Source organism: Gouania willdenowi, chromosome 1 (assembly GCF_900634775.1).
Source record: "Gouania willdenowi chromosome 1, fGouWil2.1, whole genome shotgun sequence".
Classification (NCBI taxonomy): Eukaryota; Metazoa; Chordata; class Actinopteri; order Blenniiformes; family Gobiesocidae; genus Gouania; species Gouania willdenowi.
Window position 1 is genome coordinate 45116523 of NC_041044.1, and position 21562 is coordinate 45138084.

The 21562-nt window shown below is 36.7% G+C and overlaps 1 protein-coding gene across 1 annotated transcript; it reads right to left on the bottom strand.

Moving 5' to 3' along the window:
- Positions 1-1774: 1774 nt before the first annotated feature.
- On the bottom strand, positions 1775-21274 carry LOC114465853 (zinc finger protein 79). The gene is made up of 4 exons (XM_028451139.1): positions 18341-21274; positions 12877-12983; positions 10754-10859; positions 1775-3192 (listed from the first exon to the last, which is right to left on the bottom strand). The coding sequence occupies exons 1-4, from the start codon at positions 18567-18569 to the stop codon at positions 2411-2413; spliced, it is 1224 nt and encodes a 407-aa protein (XP_028306940.1). The 5' UTR covers positions 18570-21274; the 3' UTR covers positions 1775-2410.
- Positions 21275-21562: the final 288 nt, after the last annotated feature.

Below are 21562 nucleotides of genomic sequence, written 5' to 3' on the forward strand. Positions count from 1 at the left end.
TTGATTGAAGTCAGAATTGAGCTGGAAATGTTTTGTTTTTTCTCAGCCTTTTTCAAGAATATTTAATATATATATATATATATATATATTTAAAGAAACGGTTAACATAAAATCCAAGATTTTTTTATGTTCCCGAGTTGAATGTATAAAGTCAGAATCCTGCTGATTTTCTATAAAAAAGATTTTCAGAATTTTTACCACATATTGACATTGGATTTTAGGTGTTTTGGAATAAAAGTCCAAATGTATAGATTTTATTGCATAAAAATCAGTGATTAATACAAAAATATCTGAAGAAAGTTACAAATCCCAAACAAAATTCTTGAATCTGAAATATAAATCAAAATGTAATCGGAAGTCTGAGGAAAACTTTAACAATAATAATAATATCGTTAATTAATAAAATACTCAGACATTTTAGAATTCTGAAATCTATAAAGAATTCAAAATAAAACTGAGATTAAAGCCCTAAATCAGGGTAACAGTGTTTCCTCTCATAAAGCTGCTCCATATTTTTCAACGATTTTCAGAATTTTTACCAGACTATTACAGTGCCCGTCAGAAGTATGTATTCATATAGTGGGAGGAGCTTAAGTAGTCAATTATGTCCAAATGAGTATGTGTTTGAAGGTTGGATGAACATAGAGGTGTACATACTGTACTCTGTAGTGTTATAAAGGGCTTATTTGTGGGTGTAATTTCTTCGTGGGCCGCTGGAGCAGCGGAGCCTCGCACCAGAGGTGTCCGCCAGCGGAGGAGACGTAAGCGGTGTGATCAGAAGCAGGAGCGGGGATGGGCTAGCCACCAAGCTAAAAGCTAATCCTTAGATAACTCCGCTTCCTTCCATCCTGCGTTCTAATGTCTGTTCCCTGGAGAACAAAGTGGACTACCTGAAGCTGGTGTTTACATAAACATCACAACTGGTGCAACAACCGTGAGCTAGTCTCATATCACTGACTATACACCTTTTCGCGTGACACTTGACTTAGCAACGCACGCCGCCATTTTAAGAGTGGTAAACATTTGCCTGACAACCGCTATTTACCGCCGATATCACGTTGGAGATTTTAGAGTCTGGCTGATTTTTGTCATATAAAGCCCAAACCCTGCGTAGTATTAGACTGTCATAACCACGTCTGGCTGAAGGTAAAGATAGACTTTTACAGAATACAGACAGAAAAAGGCCAGAAGCGGAAATTATGGATCCAATCACTGAGGCGAACAAACTCAAAATCAAAATCAAACTGGTCGTATGTTATTCACTCCATAGTGACAGTAAACAGGCTTGTATGTTATTTTCTATACACTACCTGTGACCCAGATGTAACCTGTGGTATGTTGGGGCGACCGTGGCTCAGGTGGTAGTGGGTCGTCTTCTGATCGCGAGGTTGGAGGTTCGATCCCAGTACCTGACTATGTGTCGAAGTGTCCTTGGGCAAGACACTGAACCCTAAGTTGCTCCCAGTGGTCGACTAGTGCCTTGCATGTCAGTCCTGTCCCACTGGTGTGTGAATGTGAGAGTGATTGGGTGAATGAGCTGATATGTAAAGCGCTTTGAGACTGTTTCAGTGGTGATAAAGCTCTATATAAATCAAGTCCATTTACCATTTACCATGTTGCGATCGTTGGAAGTCTTCACACAGAGAATAATGCACAGACACAAACTGCTTAGGTTGTTATACCAAAATTATTATTAGTTTTTTGCATTAACATCACAATTTATTCCCCAAAACAACATAAAATAGAAACTGGCCAGAAAAACTGTATGCTGCCGCTTTAGTCCCTTTTTGGTGTGCACAACTTTAACTCGGTCCAAAAAAAATATTGAAAAGAAATCAGTTTTTAGGAGTGGTTTTCTGAGTCACAAGTGTTGGAAAGATCTTACTGGTGTAGGAGACATGAAATCTAAGTTCTACTGAAGCACTGAGAATCTGAAACGATTGTTAACTCCAGTCACAGAATTCATCACAAAGCGCTTTGTGGGATTTAGAAGCTGTTGACAAAGTTTCAAATCGAACTCATACCGTGTCAGGGAGATATTTGCTCCACAAACACACACGCAGACCTTTTTTGCTTTATAGATAGAAGATTGATTATAGTATAGATATTGACTTGAGTTTTTAGGTGTTTGGAAAAATAGGTTAAAAATCTACAGATTTTATTGCATTAAAAATCAGTGATTAATACAAAAAAATCTGAAGAAAGTTACAAATCTTCGCATTTGGGTTAGGGTCATAACTAACTAACCCTAACCCTATTATTATTAATAACAATAATAATGAGAATAATAATATCTTTAATTCATATCATTCTTTTGAAAACACTCAAAGACACAATTTGGAAATGGAAACAGATGAAAAACAGATTACAGAACATAATAACATACAGATAATCTTTACTTTAAAATAAATCAGGGTAAGTAAGCCGTGGTGTGTTTGCGTTGGTGCGTCTTCAGGTGATCGAGGCGTTTGAAGCTGAGGCTACACGCCGTACAGCGGTACGGTCTCTCCCCGGTGTGCGTGCGCTGGTGGACCTTCAGGATGTCGGCCCGGGTGAAGCTCTTCTCACACATGCTGCACCTGTGTGGTTTCTCCTGCGTGTGGATCCTGCGGTGCAGCTTCAGGTTCCACAGGCGGCTGAACTTGTTCCCGCACACCGCGCAGCAGTAAGGTTTTTGTCCACCCTGGTTACGTTTGGACGGCGGTCCTTGCGACGAGTGGAGCCTGAGGTGGAGGCCAAGCTGAGAAGCCTGGGAAAAAGTTTTCCCACAGTGGGTGCAGGAGTGAGGAGGTCGCAGCTCGCTGCCTCTGAGTGTTGGATCACAGTGCTCAGTACTGATGTTTGAAGCTAATCGATTAGCTAATGTGTACGACAGGTTGGGCTTCTGCAGAAACCCGTCCTCATTGATCAGCAAACAGCTCAGCTCCCCGCTAGCATGTATGATAGCATCCATGCTAACATCCCTCTTTTCCTCGTGATAGCTCAGCACTCCCTCACAGTGACTCAGCATATTTCTGCTGCTGCTGCTTTGGCAGGCAGCACTGAGGTGTGGATCTAGGCCGTAGCTGCTGTCGGAGCGCTGCGTCGCCGCTACTTTCGCTACGTCTGCTCCCGGCTCAAAGCTAGCTGTCCATGACAGCTGAGACTTCAGGGTGTGGTGCTCAGAGTCGACGACGGTAGAAACATCTGGATCTGGGACAAAAAGCTAAAGTCAAAATACAGAAATTTTGACTTTTGCAATTGTAAAGTGTTTGTGTTTCCAAAAGCACTTATTTTCTATTATTACTTCTGCCAGTTGCAGAAGGTTATGTTTTGTCTGCCTGTCTGTTAGCAAGATAACTGAAAAAGTTATAAACACATTTGGATGAAATTTTCAGGAGAATTCTGACATCATCACTATTGAAAATGCATTAGATTTTATATAACGCTTTACAGAATTAAGGCATTATTCTTTCACTCCACACTTAGTGGTGGTAAGCTACTATTGTAGCTACAGCTTCCCTGGGGCAGACTGACAGAAGCGAGGCTGTCATAGTGAACCATAGGCCCCTCCCACCACCACCACCACCACTCACTCACACACTACATTCATACTAGACAATGTGAGTAAAGTGCCTTGCCCAAGGACACAATGACAGATACCACTGCAGTGACTGTCCCCCACTGTGACCCCTGTAGTTCTCAGTGGTCTCCATCATCTACTGACCAGGACCAGACCTGCTGATCTTCACAGATCTAACCAGATGGACACAATGATGTCATCAGTCCTACTGGATACAGTGATGACTGGTATATTAGAACATGCTAGGCTAATGCTAATGCTAATGCAGTGTGACGCGGGCCAGCACCTGCATCCTTCATTTTCTTTAAGAAATGCAAATATTGTAAATCAGAGCAGCGACAACTCCACCCACTACAATGGTTTTTTGTTTTTGTTTTTTTTACAGCAATGGTGGTTCATGGAGCCTCACAATAGTTCCACAAGTGAGCAGTTGACTACTGCAGCACAATGAAAATAGAGCGGAATAGATGATGCACTTTTTTTTTTATTTATTCAGTTCATTTCCGACATGGTTGCATTCACAGAAATTCATTTGACATTCAGAGCAAAATCACATCATTGTTTTTTTTTTTTTTTTTTTTTTTTTTTTGTCCTTTTTCATGCTGGAAAGGGCGACGGAAAAAAGCATTATGCTTATCTAGATCCGTCCCCTAATTTGAACACAGATAATTTTACATCCAACCTCGTTTCTTCCCTTTTTTTTTTTTTTTTTTTTTTTTTTTTTGTGATGTGTTCTCGTCTGCAGTCATTGTTCCTGTTGTTACTCCTCATCACAGTCTTTTTCCCCCGTATTTCCACGAGCTTTCTTTTCCAGTCGTTGTTTACGTTCCTCCAACTCTCCAAACGTGAAGTTCTTCTTCTCTCGGAGAACCTTCATATCCTCTGAGAGTCGCCTCAGCTTACGATCCATCAGAAAGGCACATGCACAGACACATACCCCCATCATTAGCAGGCCAAAGATCATGCCTCCTAGCAGATAGATGTCCTCCACATCTTCCAATGTCAGCTGGGAGAGACAGAGCATCTGGCTTCTCCCTCGTGCGTCCATGACATATCCACTTGGGTATGTGTCCTTTGGACATGGTATTTCGTGCTGAAGCAATTGCCTCGTTGAGAAGAATTTGTCAATGGTGCTCAATGACCAGTTGATGAGTTCCATGTCGTTGCTGTAGAGTTCAATGGAGAGTTGACTTGAGATCTGTATGTGTGTAAAAATGTACTCCTCGTTTTGTTCTTAAATTGTTTCAGATTATCTGATTGTTGTGTCTCTTTGTCAAGGCTGTTCCAGAGGTTCATGGCTCTATACACAGTACTATGTTTGCCAACGTTTGATATGATCCTGTTTGGTCTAAACACATTATTATGTCTGAATTCGTAGGGATTTTGATTGTAAGTGAAACGTTTTTGGATTTGATGTGGTAATTTTTTAGATGCAGCCCTAAATGCGTGTATTTGTGTGTTATAGTGTATTATTTCTTGCAGTTTTAGGTATTTTGACTTCTCAAATAAATCGTTTGTGTGTGTGTTGTGTGGTACTTTATGTAAAATTCTTATAGCTTTTTTTTGTAGTTTAAATAGTGGTTCAAGATACGTTTTGTAGTTATTTCCCCATATTTCGGAGCAGTAATTTAAGTGCGATGCTATGAGTGAAGAATATATTGTTTTAAGTGATTTGGTATGTAGGATTTGTTGAAGTTTCCATAGGATGTACTGTAACTGCTTTTGGCAACTTTGTTTTTAATTATTTGTATATGTTTTTTCCAGGTCAGCTTGTCGTCCATCCACACTCCTAGTGCCCTATATTCTTTTACTTCTTCTATTATTTCCATGTTTAGTTTCAGTCTTATATCTCCTGTTTTTTTTCTCTTTCCAAAGTTAATGAATTTTGTTTTACTGACGTTTAGGGCTAGTTTATTTACATCTAACCATGTTTGAATTTTTAATAGTTCTTCATTTGTTGACTCTATTAAAGTGTTAATGTCTTTGCCTGAGCATAGAATGGTTGTGTCATCTGCAAACAATGTTAGTTTTAGGCAATTAGTGACTTTGAAAATGTCGTTTATGTATAGAATGAACAGTTTTGGCCCTAAAATTGAACCCTGAGGAACACCACATTGTATGGTTTGGCATTTTGATGTGTGTTCTTCAAAGTCAACATATTGTCTTCTATTTGTCATATAGCTTTTAATCCATTTTAAGGCGTTGTACTTTATTCCGTAATTTTGAAGTTTTTCTTCTAGAATATCATGATTAATTGTGTCAAAGGCTTTTTTTAGGTCCAGAAAAATTCCAAATACAAATAGTTTTTTTTCTAATGCTTCTCTTATATTCTCCGTGATGTCAATTATAGCCATTGCTGTTGAACGTCCTTTTCTAAATCCATATTGTCCTTCATGTAGTATATTATTGTCTTCTATAAATTTGTCGAGTCTGTTCATGAACAGTTTTTCCAGAATTTTTGACAGTTGTGGTAATATTGATATAGGTCGATAATTAGTGAAATTGCATTTTTCTCCACCCTTGTAAATCGGTCTGATTTTTGCAATTTTCATTTTTTCTGGGAAAACACCATTCTTGAATGATAGATTACTTATATATGTTAGTGGCGGGGTTATTTCAGCTGTTATGGTTTTTATTAGACTCATAGTTAGATTATTAACGTCTCTGGATTTTTTTGAGGTACTGGTAGTGATTATTCTGTCCACCTCTGCTTCTGTTACTTCTTCAAGTACAAGGTACTTATCAATGTCTTTCTTCTCATTGTCAAAATGGTTCCATTTAAGTGTTGGGTGTTTATTTATCTCTTTCTCTATGTCTTTTCCAGTATTTATGAAAAAACTGTTGAGTTCTTGTGCTATTATGTTTTTATTGTGTTCTTTTACATTGTTTATTATAAAATGGTCTGCATTTTTTTCTTTGCATTTGCACATGGTTATGTTGTTTATTATTTCCCACAATTTTTGTTTTTGTTTTTATTCTCTTTTAATTGTTTTTCATAATATTCCCTTTTTTTTCTCTTAGTAAATTATTAACTTTGTTTCTGTATTTTTTATAACGTATTTCTGCTTTTAATGTTTTTTCTGTTATATATTTTTTATATAGTATGTTTTTCTTTTTGCATACGTTGGCTATTTTCTTATTAATCCATGGTACATTGTTTATTTTATTTTTGGTTGTTATTTGTTTCAAAGGGCAGCATTTATCGTATATTGTCGTTATTGTGTCTGTAAATGTGTCATATGCTACGTTCACGTCTTCATTGAAGACACTTTCCCACGTCTGTCTTTTTATCTGTTGTTTAAAGTTTTGTAATTGTTTTTCTCCTTCCAGTCTCCTGTATGTCTGTGTGTTATGATTTTCACGGTTCTTCTTCTCTTTTGCGTTTAGTATCATAAATATTGGTAAATGATCAGAGATGTCATTTATTAATATACCACTTTTTATATCTGTGTTTTGTATGTTTGTGAAGATGTTGTCTATCAGTGTTGAGCTGTGTTTATTAATTCTGGTTGGTTGTGTTATGAGAGGTTTTAATCCATTTGTGTACATGCAATTGGCAAAGTCTTCAATGTGTGTATTTTTTAAAGGATTTAAAATGTTTATATTGAAGTCTCCACATATCAGTAATCTCTTATTTTTAATTTCTTCTATCATTTTGGTTAGTTTCTCATTAAATATGTCTATTTTACAGTCAGGTGCACGATACAAACAGCAGATTTTTATCTTACGTCCCTCTGGACTTGTAATTTTCACTGTTATACATTCCATTACTTCTTCCACAGTTAAACTCAAAGACTCTATAATCTCCATCTCTATATTTTCTTTTATGAATAGTGCTACCCCTCCTCCTGGCTTATGTAATCTGTTCTTATAGACAAATTTATATCCTTTTATCATAAAATCCATGCCTTTTTTTTCATTCATCCAAGTTTCTGACAGTGCTATTATGTCAAACCTATACAATGTAGAGATGTAATCCTTAATGTCTTCAAAATGTGCATACATACTGCGACAATTACAGTGAACAAGTGACAGACCTTTTTCCTTCTTATTTTCCACTTTGAAGTCATTCTCTGTGTAGTAATGGCTGTTCGTGTATTGTTTCCAGTGTGAAAAGTTGTTTGGGTCCACTTCATTTACTTGATTAATCTCCCGTTGTTGATGTTGATGATGTTGTGGATGATTTTTAGTGATTCTGTCCATATCCATGATTTTTATCAGTGTTCTTGACTTTTAGGCACCTCATTCGTATTTTTCCAGGTCTTCCATCCTTTGGAGTAGAACGGGTTTTCCATTTTCTCCTCCTGGAGGTGTGATGTAGATCCTGCAGCCTCTGGTCCAGTTTTTCACAATTTTCCCTCCTTTCTTCAGTTGGCGTGCTTTCCATGCGATACTTGCGTTCTGCTTCGTCAGGTTCTCGTTCATAAACACCATCGTTCCGGCCAGTTTTCTTCCTTGTTTCATTATTTCAGCTTTATATTTCACGTTGGTGAATGTAATTTTCACATCTCTGGTGTCTTTGCGTTTTGGCAGCAGTTGGCAGTAGTTGATGTTGTCTGGGTTCACTTCAATGCCTTTCGAGTCCAGGTAATCAATCACCTGTTCTTCAATCGATTTTTCGTCTTCGCTGGTCAGATCCTCTGTTTGTCTTGTTGCACTGGCGTAGCTCCTTGGCCTTATCTTTAGGCCCGTGATGATGACATCCTTTTCTCTTTCTTTTCTTTCCAGATCTTCAACCCTCGCATCCAATGTTTTTATCTTTTCTGCATTCTTTACATTTTCTTCTTTCAGTACCTTGATGTCATTCTCCAGTATTTTCAATGATTTCTCCAAGGCATTCGTCATGTTCTCCATCTTCGTAGATAGTTCTTGTCTTAAGGACATGAGATCCTGTCTCATCTCCTGTTTCATCTCCTTAATCATTTCTTTAAACTCTTCTTTGAATAGCTTAAAGTTCTCTTCCATTTTTGGTGGCATGTCTGGGCCCAGTTTTCTCTCTTCAGATGCAGCTGGTCGCTGCTCGCTGGTAGTCAAGGTCGCGTTATCAGACGGGAATATAGCTTTCCCGGAGAGAGCTCTGAAAACACGTCTTCTCCCTTCCTTGGCTCAGGAAGAACTTTTGAACAATAAGACGTTTAAATAATCTTATTGGATATTAATATTATTATCAGATTATCTAAACCCATTAACGTGTGCATTAAAGCATGTTAGTGGATTATCCTCCGCTAAACTAGTAGATTAAGGGATCATTAGCAGATAACAGATGAGGCTAGGGTATGCTAACGTTACTGGATAAAGTTAGCAACACACAGCCTTAACCACAAGGTTCAATTTTATTAACGTAATTTCATCCAACGATGTGGAATTAGAGAAAATACTTTTAAACGTGATTTATTCTGCTGTAGTAAATTAAATTAAATTAATGCATTAATTAACAAATTTTTTTAACAGTTATAACCCTAATTTATTTTTAGATTGCTCCTACTGACTTTGGCTAACTATTTATTTCTCCTCTCTGGTTTGTTTGGGAAGCCGTACATTTGACCTCCTTTATCGGAGCGATTGGAGCATCCCCATGCAGCACAGCAAACCATGCTGGAGACTCCACGTATGAAAGGACCAGACAAACTGTATGACAAGTTATTCATGTTTGTTAGACATTTATTTAATGAATTCCTCTTGGTACATAAGTGCATAATAAAAATCTAATGTCTATGTTTTATATATGTATAAACATAATAAACATGTTTCCAACATGTCCTGTCTGAATGTGGTGTTCTTTAATGATACCTTAAAGTCAAAGATTACATTAAATCATTAAGATTACATAAGCTCTTAATTACCATGAGATTAATGAAATTAAAGAAAATAAACTAGTAAGAATTTTTAACCACCAATGTACAGGTTAAATATGTATGTTTTATGTGTGGCAAGAAATGAGTAATTAGCATGTGTTGATCACATGATCATGTGTTATTATATTCATGTTACTTTTTATAGACTTTCATATAAATTAACTATAAAAATCTACTTTATGAACATTGTGTTCATGTAAACTGTGATGTGTAAGAATTTGAAGATGAAGATAATGTTTTATTTATTGATGTTAATTTATTTTATTTTAAACTATTTTTAAGTTTCCATTTACATGATCAATATAAATTAAATCAAACATTATTCTATATAATTATAACTGTATATAATGTAATACACTGTATTGTCTTCATAGAGAAGGTATTTATGGCTCCAGGAGGACTTTAATCCAGGTGAGATGAGGTTCAATGGTTCCTTGTAGAGTAAAGGTTACAGACCCCTGACCAGGGGAAGAGGGTTAGGAGACCCCACTATCAGAGCTGGACCCTCTCAATTTAATTCATGGTGAAACAATGCAGATGATAAGTTGGTTATGTTACTGTTAAATTAATTCATGTACAGCCAGTTAAGGGTGTGACAAACTGAGAAAGTTAGTGTAGAGTTCTGTACATAAATCACATGATGGTCAAGCATTTTGAACTTAAGTTGTTGTAATTCTCTGTTTTATATATATATATATATATATATATATATATATATATATATGCTTTATGCGCAGTGGATTATGGGTATTGTAGTAGTGGTAGGGATGTGCTGTACTTATTATTATTAAAGTCGAAATTCGGAAATTCTTCACAAACTTCAGATTCATAATTTGATTTATATTTCAGATTCAAGAAATTTGTTTTTCATTTGTAACTTTTTCTGATTTTTTTGTGTCAAGTATTGAATCTATAAATTTGTACCTATTTTCACCTAACAGGGTTCCTACAACTCTAGTTATATTTAATTCAAGACTTTTAAATACTTCTTATTGCCATTTAAAATTAAATTTAAGACCAACTTCACAGTAAACATAATTGGGGAAAAAATGCTACATCAATTAAATATGGTTTGGGTACATTTTTCCCGTGTCTAGTGCAGACGTGCAACTGGCAAAAATACACAAATATCCTTGAAAAAGTGAAACATAAAATATTTCCAGCTCAAAGCCTCGACGCGTTTCCTTCAGTAGAGAAAAATAAACTGCTACTTCAACACTTACTAAAATAAGATTATTTAACCAAAAGTAATTTTTCAGAATAAGACACAAGTTTACAGAATTGGGGGAGGAGTAAAGGAACATTCTGGTATGTAAGTCTCTGTGTGGTGACGAACCATCAAAAGAGAAGCTCCAGGCCTGGGATTGGTCGGTCTTTGAACAGATTTGCAGACTTTGTTCTTTCAGAAGTCCATCAAACTTCTCCTGGTGGACACTTTGGAACTGAGAGACAGAGGAGGACCACGTCAACGTCACATTAATTATACTACTCTATAACTGATTGTACAGATCTATGGCTGTGTCTGTAAGTCTATATCCATGTGTGTAAGTCTATATATGCTTACATCTGTGTGTAAGTCTATATCTGTGTGTGTAAGTCAATCTGTGTGTGTATTAGTCTATATATGTGTGTATTAGTCTATATATGTGTGTATAAGTCTATATATGTGTGTATAAGTCTATATATGTGTGTATAAGTCTATCTATGTGTGTATAAGTCTAACTGTGTGTGTATAAGTCTAACTGTGTGTGTGTTGCATGATGTGAAAAGACCTACATTTGTGATGCCCTATGTCAGTGATTCCCAACCAGGGGTACGCGTACCCCTAGGGGTACGTGAGCACATTGCAGGGGGTACGTGGAAAAATTACGAATTTATTTCCAAGATAATAAAAAATGTTCTCAGTCATTTCATAAGTCTGTCAATAAAATGGTACATGTGCGCTATTTTATAAAATTGAAATGCCTATTTAAAGAAGACATTTTCAAAAAAGCTCTTTTGTAATAAAAGTTATACATAACACAGGCAGGTTAATTATTTGTTTTGTATTTATTTATTCATATTATTGTTGTGTTTGTAGAACATAAAACACTTAAAGGACCACTGGAGAGAGGTTTACGTTGCTACCTTCTTTAATGTCGGCGCCCAACTTTCTTACACACACTTCTTCGTCTCTTCTTTACTTCCTGGCCGCTCTAAGTAAAAACAGTCCCACTATGCCCCCTACTGGCCGGAGAAGGATGAACTTTCAGAACACAACAATTATCATTTTTATTTATTCTTTTTATTTTTTCTTTCATAACAATATAATCATAATGCATCAGTATTAATAATACAAACTATAATTTCATTCATATATTTATCATTTCTTTTGCCTTGAAGGCAACATAGTTGTATGTTTAATTTGAGTTAAATAAGAAGATAATATTAATTGTTCAATTTAAGAAGATGAAATAAAATGACTTGCATTGAATATTCAGTTGTGTTATGTTCTACTTTTGGAGAATCATGAACACGTATGAGTGGGGGGGGTACTCATGGTATGACAAAAAGTCTCAAGGGGTACACAAGACAAGAAAGGTTGGGAACCACTGCCCTATGTAATTAAAAGTGTGTAATCTCACTGAATGTTCCTACATATTAAGGCTAGAGTAGGAAAGGCTTGAGCAACGTGCAGTTACTGTAACCAGCAGAAACTAGTGTGATTTAGTAAGACATAAGGCCCAGTCACGTGAAGTGATAACGTGTATCAGCTTAAAAAAACCCAGATTCCTGTGATGTCAGGAGGCTGGATGGAAAAACCCTAGATGGAAAACTATATAAGCCATGTGAATATGCAAGACGAGTTCGTTCTTGGGGCTTTTGGCTTTTGACTCCAGCTTTTGCTTCAACTTTAAGCTTTTTTCTACAAGCCTTGATTTTGACCTTAACCTTTTAAGAATCATTATATTTATCCTTAGGACTTTTTAGTTATATTATTTGATTAGGACCTTAAGTCAGTTTGGAACTTTTTGTATTTGTTATTTTGTAATCTTGAATAAATATTAATTGAACCAAGAAGAAGTCTTCTTCAGTCTCTGATCGGGACAGGAGCCTGTGGGCTCGAGGACACGCTGCTAGACCTCTGGTAAGAGCAAGGACATGATCCTTTTGTGATCATGTGTGGTTGTTATACCTTGTAGACACATATCTCAACTCTAACTAGGGATAACTGCTGTGGTAGCAACACACACCTGATCAACCTACTGTAGGTTATTGAGTAAAAAGGAGAGATTAGCAAAAATATGGGGCTTTGAGATAGAATTTGTAGTCCTAGAGCTATATTTAGAAATCTCATAATAAAGCTTTTTGTGCACCACACGCCAGTGTGTATAAGTCTAACTGTGTGTGTATGTCTATATCTGTGTGTATGTCTATATAACACATTGAACAGTGTACAGTGAACTCAGGATAAAGTACCTGAGTCTGATCTGCATCATCATCATCATTGTGGGACTGTTCTTCTTCTTCTTCTCTCTGAGCGTCACTCTCTGATCTGAAGTCACTTTCCTGTTTGAGGTTTCTGTCTGAGACACAAACATCACACGTTAAAGGTCTACAGACAACAGGAGCAGCAGTAACATCAGGTCACATGTTCAGAGAAACACAGACAGGTTGTAGCATGTGTGCCTCCATGCATCATAGACATAAGCAAACTGCTGCAAAAACACAGAATATTACAGAAAAAGACACCAAAAATACACAAAATCACAACAACAATCAGAAGCACTGAATAAATGATAAACTGTTTGATACAATGACTCCTAAGTGAACAAATTACAGCAAAGGTGAAACAAAAAACACAAAATAAGACACACTCATCAAAATGTAACCATAGTAAAAAAATAATTATATTAAGATAATAAATTAAATAGGTGCATAAATATGCATACAAATGTGTATACAATATGTACAAGTGTACAAAAACACAAGACGACTACAAAAATATTTAGTTTAATAGAACTAATGATTCATTTCATTATCAATGAATCACATTTGTTTTTTAAAACACAGTCAGCTTAAAATGATTAAACTGAAATAAAAATGTGTCACACACACACAAATACTCGTACGCACACACAACACTGGTGGTGCGCACACAAACACACACACAATCATAACCCTCCTATCTCCTTTCCTATTCACTGTTCCCTCCTATCTCCTTTCCTATCCACTGTTCCCTCCTATCTCCTTTCCTATCCACTGTTCCCTCCTATCTCCTTTCCTATGCACTGTTCCTTCACCCCTGGAAGTGTTTAAGTGGTGGCCATGATAAAGAGTGTCCAAGTTCTCTTTAAGCTCAGGAAAAGAGGCTCAATGCTTCCTTTATAACCTCCTTTAGCCTAGGGAACACTGATACATCCTTTACCAAAGGAGAACAGATTATGATGACCCACAATTCCTTGCGACGACAACATTTAAAGGGACACACACACCTGAATGCTTATGGAAACTCACGATGACCGACAAATAACAGAGATCATGTAAGTTACCAATGCATTAATTATGCTGTGAACAACTTTAAATAAATAATCTAAAACCCATATATTATTATATGTAAGACATATGATCAGATTATAACTGATATAAAACAGACATTTTTATCCACACGTTTCATTCAACATAATTAATATTAGTGAGTAGGTGAGTGTGATCAACCATTGTCAATGTGACGTTCTTTAGTTTTATCGACCAGGAACAGAACATTAGAGCAGGCAGCCATGTTATGGCTCGCCCATCTCAAAACACCTTCTCTATTCTCATCTCCTCCCCCCACCCACTCACTCACCCCCCCATGAACAGCTATGACGCTCTAACCTCCTCCTTCCCAGCAGTTGGCAGTAGGAGGCGTGCCATAAGGGCAGCGCCACACTGTGGCTGACCTGTGAACTACCCATCCTAAAGACCCATCCCCTGTGCTAACGTGCTGTTGTATTGATCTGTATGTTGTGTTTGTTGAATGTCGTTTGTTGGTTTTCGTCTTAATATTTGCTGAAGAGTTTTTTTATGATCCCAAACTCCGCCCCTCTCTACAAGGGCCCAGTTAGATATTTAACCTCATGTTCTCACTCATTGTTTCATATTTCTCATCTATGAACCAGAGCGCTGCTCCCCAGTACTCCCATACCTGTCCCCCGTTAATGTCTTTCATGTTCATGTGCAACGACCATGATGTCTACTGAGACAGGTGTCCATATCAGACACGTATCCCACCACCTTCAGCATGATCAAGACCAGGGAGACACACTGGGTGAAAGGATGAAGGTAAGCTGAATCCATTCTTTTCATTATTGCAGATATTTTTAACTGTATGCATTACAGTTGTAGTTTTTACCTGCTTCTACTGTCTTACCTAATTAATACTAATAATTCATATCAAGCAATCTATTAATAATTAATAGTGGTTCATTCATTAAATGATAAAACAAATGATGATGAAAACAAAATCACATTTAAATGTAATTTATTATCTTTTTCTTCACAGATTTCTTCTGATGACCTGACGTCACCACCACCAGTGCTAGCCACCATGCTGGATCCTCCCCCACCATTCTGACCCCACCAATCAGGACTGCAGCTCATGTCAAACTGTGTGAAGTGCTGGCAGAAGCAGAAGCTGGATGTGGGAGCTCCACTGCTGGAGACCAGTAAGAGGTGGTGTGTGCAGTGTTTACTCATGGCTGAAAACTATACCACCAGGAGCACCCATGACGTAGAAAAGAAGTGGACAGCTTTCTGAAGGATCTGCCACCACTCCTTGATTCCAGTCCCACAACATGGTGGAAAGTCAATAAAGGAAGGTTTCCAAGGCACGTCAGTCCCTTCAGAGCGTGTGTTCTCAGCAGCTGGTCTAACTGTGAACAGGCTGTGCACACGACTTAATCCTGACCATGTTGATACTGTAGATCTATGTATGTGATGAGGAACACTAGGGGTGTTTATGTTTTGTTTTACAAAGACAGACATCTATCATCAGACAGCCTATGTTTTAAATTAATAGAGCTACAACAGTCCAGTCCTGGTCTACTAATGTGATTGTGATATTGTCATATTTCCCAGTTCAAAGGGGATTATAAATGCTGCTAATAGTCCACATGTAACACTTTATTTACTCTTCAGAATATATTTTATTATGCTGCTAAAAGACAGTGCACTAATTATTATTATTATTATTTTCACCACGGCAGACGTCACTAACCTTCATGGCCATCAAATGATTACGTCGCCTAGTGGAAGTGAGTCTGATCGTCAAAACAAACGTGATGGCTTTTCCCTAACTCCTCTATTATTTATTATATTATGTGATCTATCTTACATACAGACATAAAGCAATACAGACTATAATGGCCAGTTTATGAGTGTATACAACTGTGGGTGTATAGACTATATATGTGATCATGCCACGATATGTGTACATCAGACTGTTGCTTGACGGGGTGGAGTTCAAACGGTTTCTGACTGCAACACTGGAAGATCACTGTTTGATTGTAGGGATGCATCGAAAGAAACAATTGTGGCAGAAGCAAATATTAACGCTGGTTGAATATCAAATGCGGTTGTTAAGTTTTTAACTATTTTTTAAATAGTGCATAAATAGCCTAGAATACATTTTTAGACATGTTTTTCAAAGAAAGTAAAGGTTTATTAAATATTATGACATTTTTTAAATATTCCAGTAGTCTTTGCTTTTCAAAAAAAGCATAACAAAGTTTATCATTTATATTATCCATTCAAATAAAACTAAACATGCATTCCAAAAAAAACTAAAGTGCATTAAAGGGGAGGTATGATTAAATAAATCACTTTGTAATGGTTTAGCTACAGTGATAAACATCATTTAGCCTCATTCAGAGGAACAAAGTGTAAAAAGTAAAAAAAAAAGAATTTATTGACCATCACCATCCCTCTTAAGGAAGGGTAAGAAACACTTTATTAAAGGGATGATATAAAAAGAGAGGGCAAGTGTAGAGCGAGCTGAGTATGTGGGGCGAGCTTATCGGCCGTGGGAAAGGGGGCGGGGACAAACGCACCAAGCAGAGTGATAGTGTACACGAGCAGCATGTACATGATTCCACCCAATATCAGCTGCAGTCAGCACAACGTCAGATATGAGGGCCGTATACTGTGGAGGACCACAACTGATGCCAGGCCAGATGTTCAGCTGTGGTTCTCCAGGAGAAGAGGGAAAAATAATGGAATGATTGGTGTAATAAGTTGTACTTCTTAAAAAATCCACACACGTGAAATAAATTTCATGTCACAAAAGATGGAAAAAAAATGTATAGACTGATATTTACACATAAAGTTACAGCTACAAACCTGTAATCCAACATTTATTCACGTTTTTTAATTACTGTGTAATTACTGTGTAAATGATGGTTTACAACCACAACTCTACAGTTATAACTTCTCTAATCTAAATGGTAAATGGACTTGATTTATATAGAGCTTTATCACCACTGAAACAGTCTTTACATATCAGCTCATTCACCCAATCACTCTCACATTCACCAACCAGTGGGACAGGACTGACATGCAAGGCGCTAGTCGACCACTGGGAGCAACTTAGGGTTCAGTGTCTTGCCCAAGGACACTTCGACACATAGTCAGGTACTGGGATCGAACCCCCAACCTCTCGATCAGAAGACGACCCTCTACGGTACCGCTACACCAGGGTTCTGCAACCTTTACTCTCCAAAGAGCCATTTTGTCATATCTCACCTGGATTAAAGTCCTTCCAGAGCCGAAAAAAAAAAATCTTTCCAATGAAAACAACATAGTGTATACATTTCTATACAGTTAAAATTATATCAAATAATGTTTTTTTTTTTAGATAATGTATTTGAAGGGCTACAAAAAATAACTTGAATTTGACAACATGTCAGTCAACACATGCTGATTACTAATTTCTTGCCACATATCAAGCATGCATATTTATCCAGCATGTTGGCAGTTAAATTAATCTGTCCCCACATAATTCAAATGTATGTTTACTTCCAGGATAGGGTTTTAGTAGATTTAGTTATCTTGCCAGGGATTTAAAACTTAAAGTTAACCACAGGTGCAGGAAAAAGTTAATGGTCTGTAGATGTTTCAGGATGTGAAGTGAGTTATTGCAGGTTGACAAATTGTTATATCGTGATTTTATTTGGTTTCAAAATCATTAATACCCTCTGTAAGAAAATAATTATTGATTTCAATATTTTTGAAAGCTTTAGGGAGCCATTGCAAAAGAGTCAAAGAGCCACATGAGGCTCCAGAGCCGCAGGTTGCAGACCCCTGGTGTGACTCTGAGCTGCTTGAGTTTTGCAACACATTTTGTGAGACGTTTGTAGCAAAACTGCTTCATGCTTGTAGAAATGTGTAGATATCAGTCTATACATTTTTTCCATCATTTTTGACATGAAATTTATTTCACGTGTGTGGATTTTTTATACACAAGCTCTCACCACATTCTACAAGCTCTCACATTTTGCAACATATGTACCTTCATATGTGCACCACAAATATCTGCAGGTGAAGCAAAGGCTCTGCATCACAGTCAGTCACATGAATAAAATGTGTTGCCAATACTTTTATTGGTCTTAATGTTTATTGATTTGTTGTTGCAGCCTTGTTTAGAAACAGAAAAATATAGAAAATGACAATAATACAAAAAAACACACAATACCACTACAAAAACACAACATAGACTAAAATTACAGGAAAATTTACACAATGACAACAAAAACACACAGTTCCTTGTTAATGCTCTGATTGGTCAGGATTCTTATGAATGTTGATCATGTGACCCTCAGATGAGATATTATTACATCTTAAAAGTGTCCTATCTCTGGTGTGTGACCTTTAGGGTTAATGGCAGTGCACGTGCAGCCGGGCTCACCTGTGTGCCCAGGTGCAGACAGCGCCGTCCTGCTGCAGTCCGCGCACCTCCCTTTGAGCTCCATGTCTCTCGTCCTCAGCCTCTCCCTCAGACTCTCCACCTGCCGCCGGCTCCGCTTCACCTCCTCCATGAAGCTGTCCTCCACCAGCCGTGTGATCTCATACATAGCGGCCTTAAACACGGTCTCCATCACACAGGACAGCTGCGACTGAAACGTCCCCTCCGCCATCCTCCAGTAAGTGTCCGAGTGGTTAATAAAGCAGACAGAAATCCAGCCTAGACTCAGTGTTAAACCACAGTGTCCTTAAATAAGTCCAGCTTAGCTTCTTTGTCTATTAAAACCTTCAATGTGTGAGTATTTAGCTTTTTAACAGGCTAAAATCACTGATGCTAACGTTAGCCCGTTGCACTAAAACGTTGATTTCCACTGCTGTAACACATTGTAACGGGTAGATTTCCCTAAATACACAGACTTTAACTCTCCGAATAGCATCACATGTATTTAAAAGTCGGACTTTGATATCAAACAGTGGTTAAACAGATAGAATGTGCTGCGTCGGTGCTAAGTGTGAACAGTAAACAATAGCACTTCCTGTTTGAACTACGGGTCGTCAAAATGGACATTCTTCTTCTTCTTCTAATGGTTTCCGGCAGGCTGTACACTAAAAGAAGCGTAATGCTGCCCTCTTCTGTTCACTTAGTTACTCCATTTTAGATTCTCAAATAGAGGTTGGAAGATTGAAGATATCTCACGACTGCCTTATCTATTAAAATCGACTCTGTTCTTGGTGCAAATATTGACTTTATTGAAAACACTGTCAGCCCAAGAGTTGAAAGTTCTTTAAATAACATTCCCCTTTCAACAGAATAACATCCACAGGCCAATAGAACATGGGGAAAAGTCTCAAGTTGACATAATCCATCCGGATGTTTGCCTATTCGATTTAAATATGCAGCTAGTCCACAATGCCCCAGTCTTATAAAATGGACATTTTCAGTTTCTTCTTCTTTTAGTTTTCTGGTGGGTTGCAACCATAGACATTTTATACGTAGACGCCGCATCGACTGCTGCTGCCCATTAGAGCGGTGCGTCAACAGGGCGGCCATCTTGGACCAGTGGCAATCGCTCCTATAGTGCATTACATCGATAGATAAATCTATATAACCATTACTATTATTACTATTAATATTATGACTATCAGTATTACTATTATATCATCATAATAATAATTGTAGCCAAAGAATTGAAATATTTAAGGATGTGGAGATAAAGTGTTGAGTGGTAAAACCAGCTTCACGTTGTATCATAGATACATGTGATGTTTTTAAAAATTAATCAGTTTGGAAATTGGTTCAAAATTCATTCTGTTAGAGATTGAGAAACATCTACACATATGTTTTATTGATGTACAATCATTTTCATAGACAACGCCACTTTAATTTACGGTTAAAATGATCAACTTACTGTTATTCAAAGAGAGTTATTCAAGAGCTACTTTCATTTATAACAGCTTGTCTACAGAACAGAAGCTTCACTTATGGAACAGTTTCCCTCATTTGAACCTGAACATACTCAGAGTTTGAACATAACCTGTTTTATGGAACAATTAGGACAACGTTTAGGATATAGAGATTGATTGACTCGACATTGACAGAAATAAAAACAGAAGAACATAATCAAACTTTTTACACGAGGTACATTTATTTAGCAATAAAGTTAAGGATTTTGGTTCCTAGATTGGATAATCTGATCTGATCTTAAACAGCCAGGTGTGACAAAACTACAGTAATGTACTGATAAAACTACAGTAATGTACTGATAAAACTACAGTAATGTAGTTTTATCAGTAATGTAGTAACTTTGGCTCTAGACTGATTTGTAAGTACATATGGATAATCACACATAAATGATTTTCAATCAAAGGCGAGAGATGTAAATAGAAATTGATAATCAAGAAATAAAAACGTGCGTGCACGATACTGGGGGATATTTTTACTTTTCAGGAACAAAAACAATATTAGTGAATTGGAAAGATTAAAAAAATCCATAAACATAAACCAATGGCAAAATCTCCACATAGAATTTATTTCTATGAAAAAGATAAAAAATAAAATAACCTGAGAAGCGTTAAACTCCTTTTTAAATTTCATTAAATCTCTATTTTTTAGGCTGATGATCAAACCTGCAAGTTTAAGTTTTTAAATATATATTAAAAAAACATGGCTTTGTCTTTATATATCTACACTTATTGATTAAAAAAATAAGTTATACACATAATAGCCAAAATCCAGTCTAATCTAAAACCTAAAACATTTTTTTGTGAATAAATGTAAAAAAAAAGAAACAGTAACTCAAATCAAAATTAAATATTTGATATAAGGAATCATCACACATGTAGATATTATTTAACATTTGAAATTATTTTTAAACAACAACAACAAAAGAAAAACCTTGTTTGAGGAATTTCGAGGAGTTTGTGTGAAATGTCTACACGCAGTGTTATTAGACTGTGATTATCAGTGATCACAGACATGAAATTACATGTTCTAAAACCAAAACAATCCAAACAACTTTTTAATATTTAAAACCACATTATAGAAATACCTCATATGCAGGTTTTAGCACAGAATTATCACACATGTACACACTATTGATCCTGTATAAACTTAATATGAGACATTAATGTTTAAATAAAGGTAAAAAAAAAAGAAAAGTATGTAACAAGTGAAACTAACGGACAAATAAGTCAAATTTCTCATGACATAATACACACACGCACACACCTGCTAACGTACATCTAGGCCTGTTACTGTAATAAACATACATGTGTGACCAGAGGTTTATTCCATAAAGCGTGTTATGTTCAAACTCTGAGTATGTTCAGGCTCAAATGATGAAACTCTGAGTATCTCATTCCTAAACGTGAGGTATGTTCTTCTCTGAGTATGTTACCATGGCAACATTGTCCGTGAACTAAACCTGGTCACTGGCAGGTTTTATCAAAGAAACCCTGGGTTTCTACCTGGCTCCGCCCACCTGAACACCATTTCTGAACACTTTTCTCTGAAACACATTAGTGACATCACACACCACAGACGTGTTCACATCATTACTAATGTTGTTTTTTTTTTTTTTTATCGAACTGTAGTTTTCTTTGACATTGTGGATACAGATCATTAAGTGTAACAGGAGGACTCTCTATACAGACATCCTATGATGCT

Coding starts and splice junctions, on each gene's coding strand:
- LOC114465853 (XM_028451139.1), bottom strand. CDS start 18,569: ATGGCGGAGGGGACGTTTCAGTCGCAGCTGTCCTGTGTGATGGAGACC. Junction 10,860..12,876: donor ATGATGCAGATCAGACTCAG/GTACTTTATCCT, acceptor TCTGTCTCTCAG/TTCCAAAGTGTCCACCAGGA. Junction 3,193..10,753: donor CTGGAGCTTCTCTTTTGATG/GTTCGTCACCAC, acceptor TTTTTGTCCCAG/ATCCAGATGTTTCTACCGTC.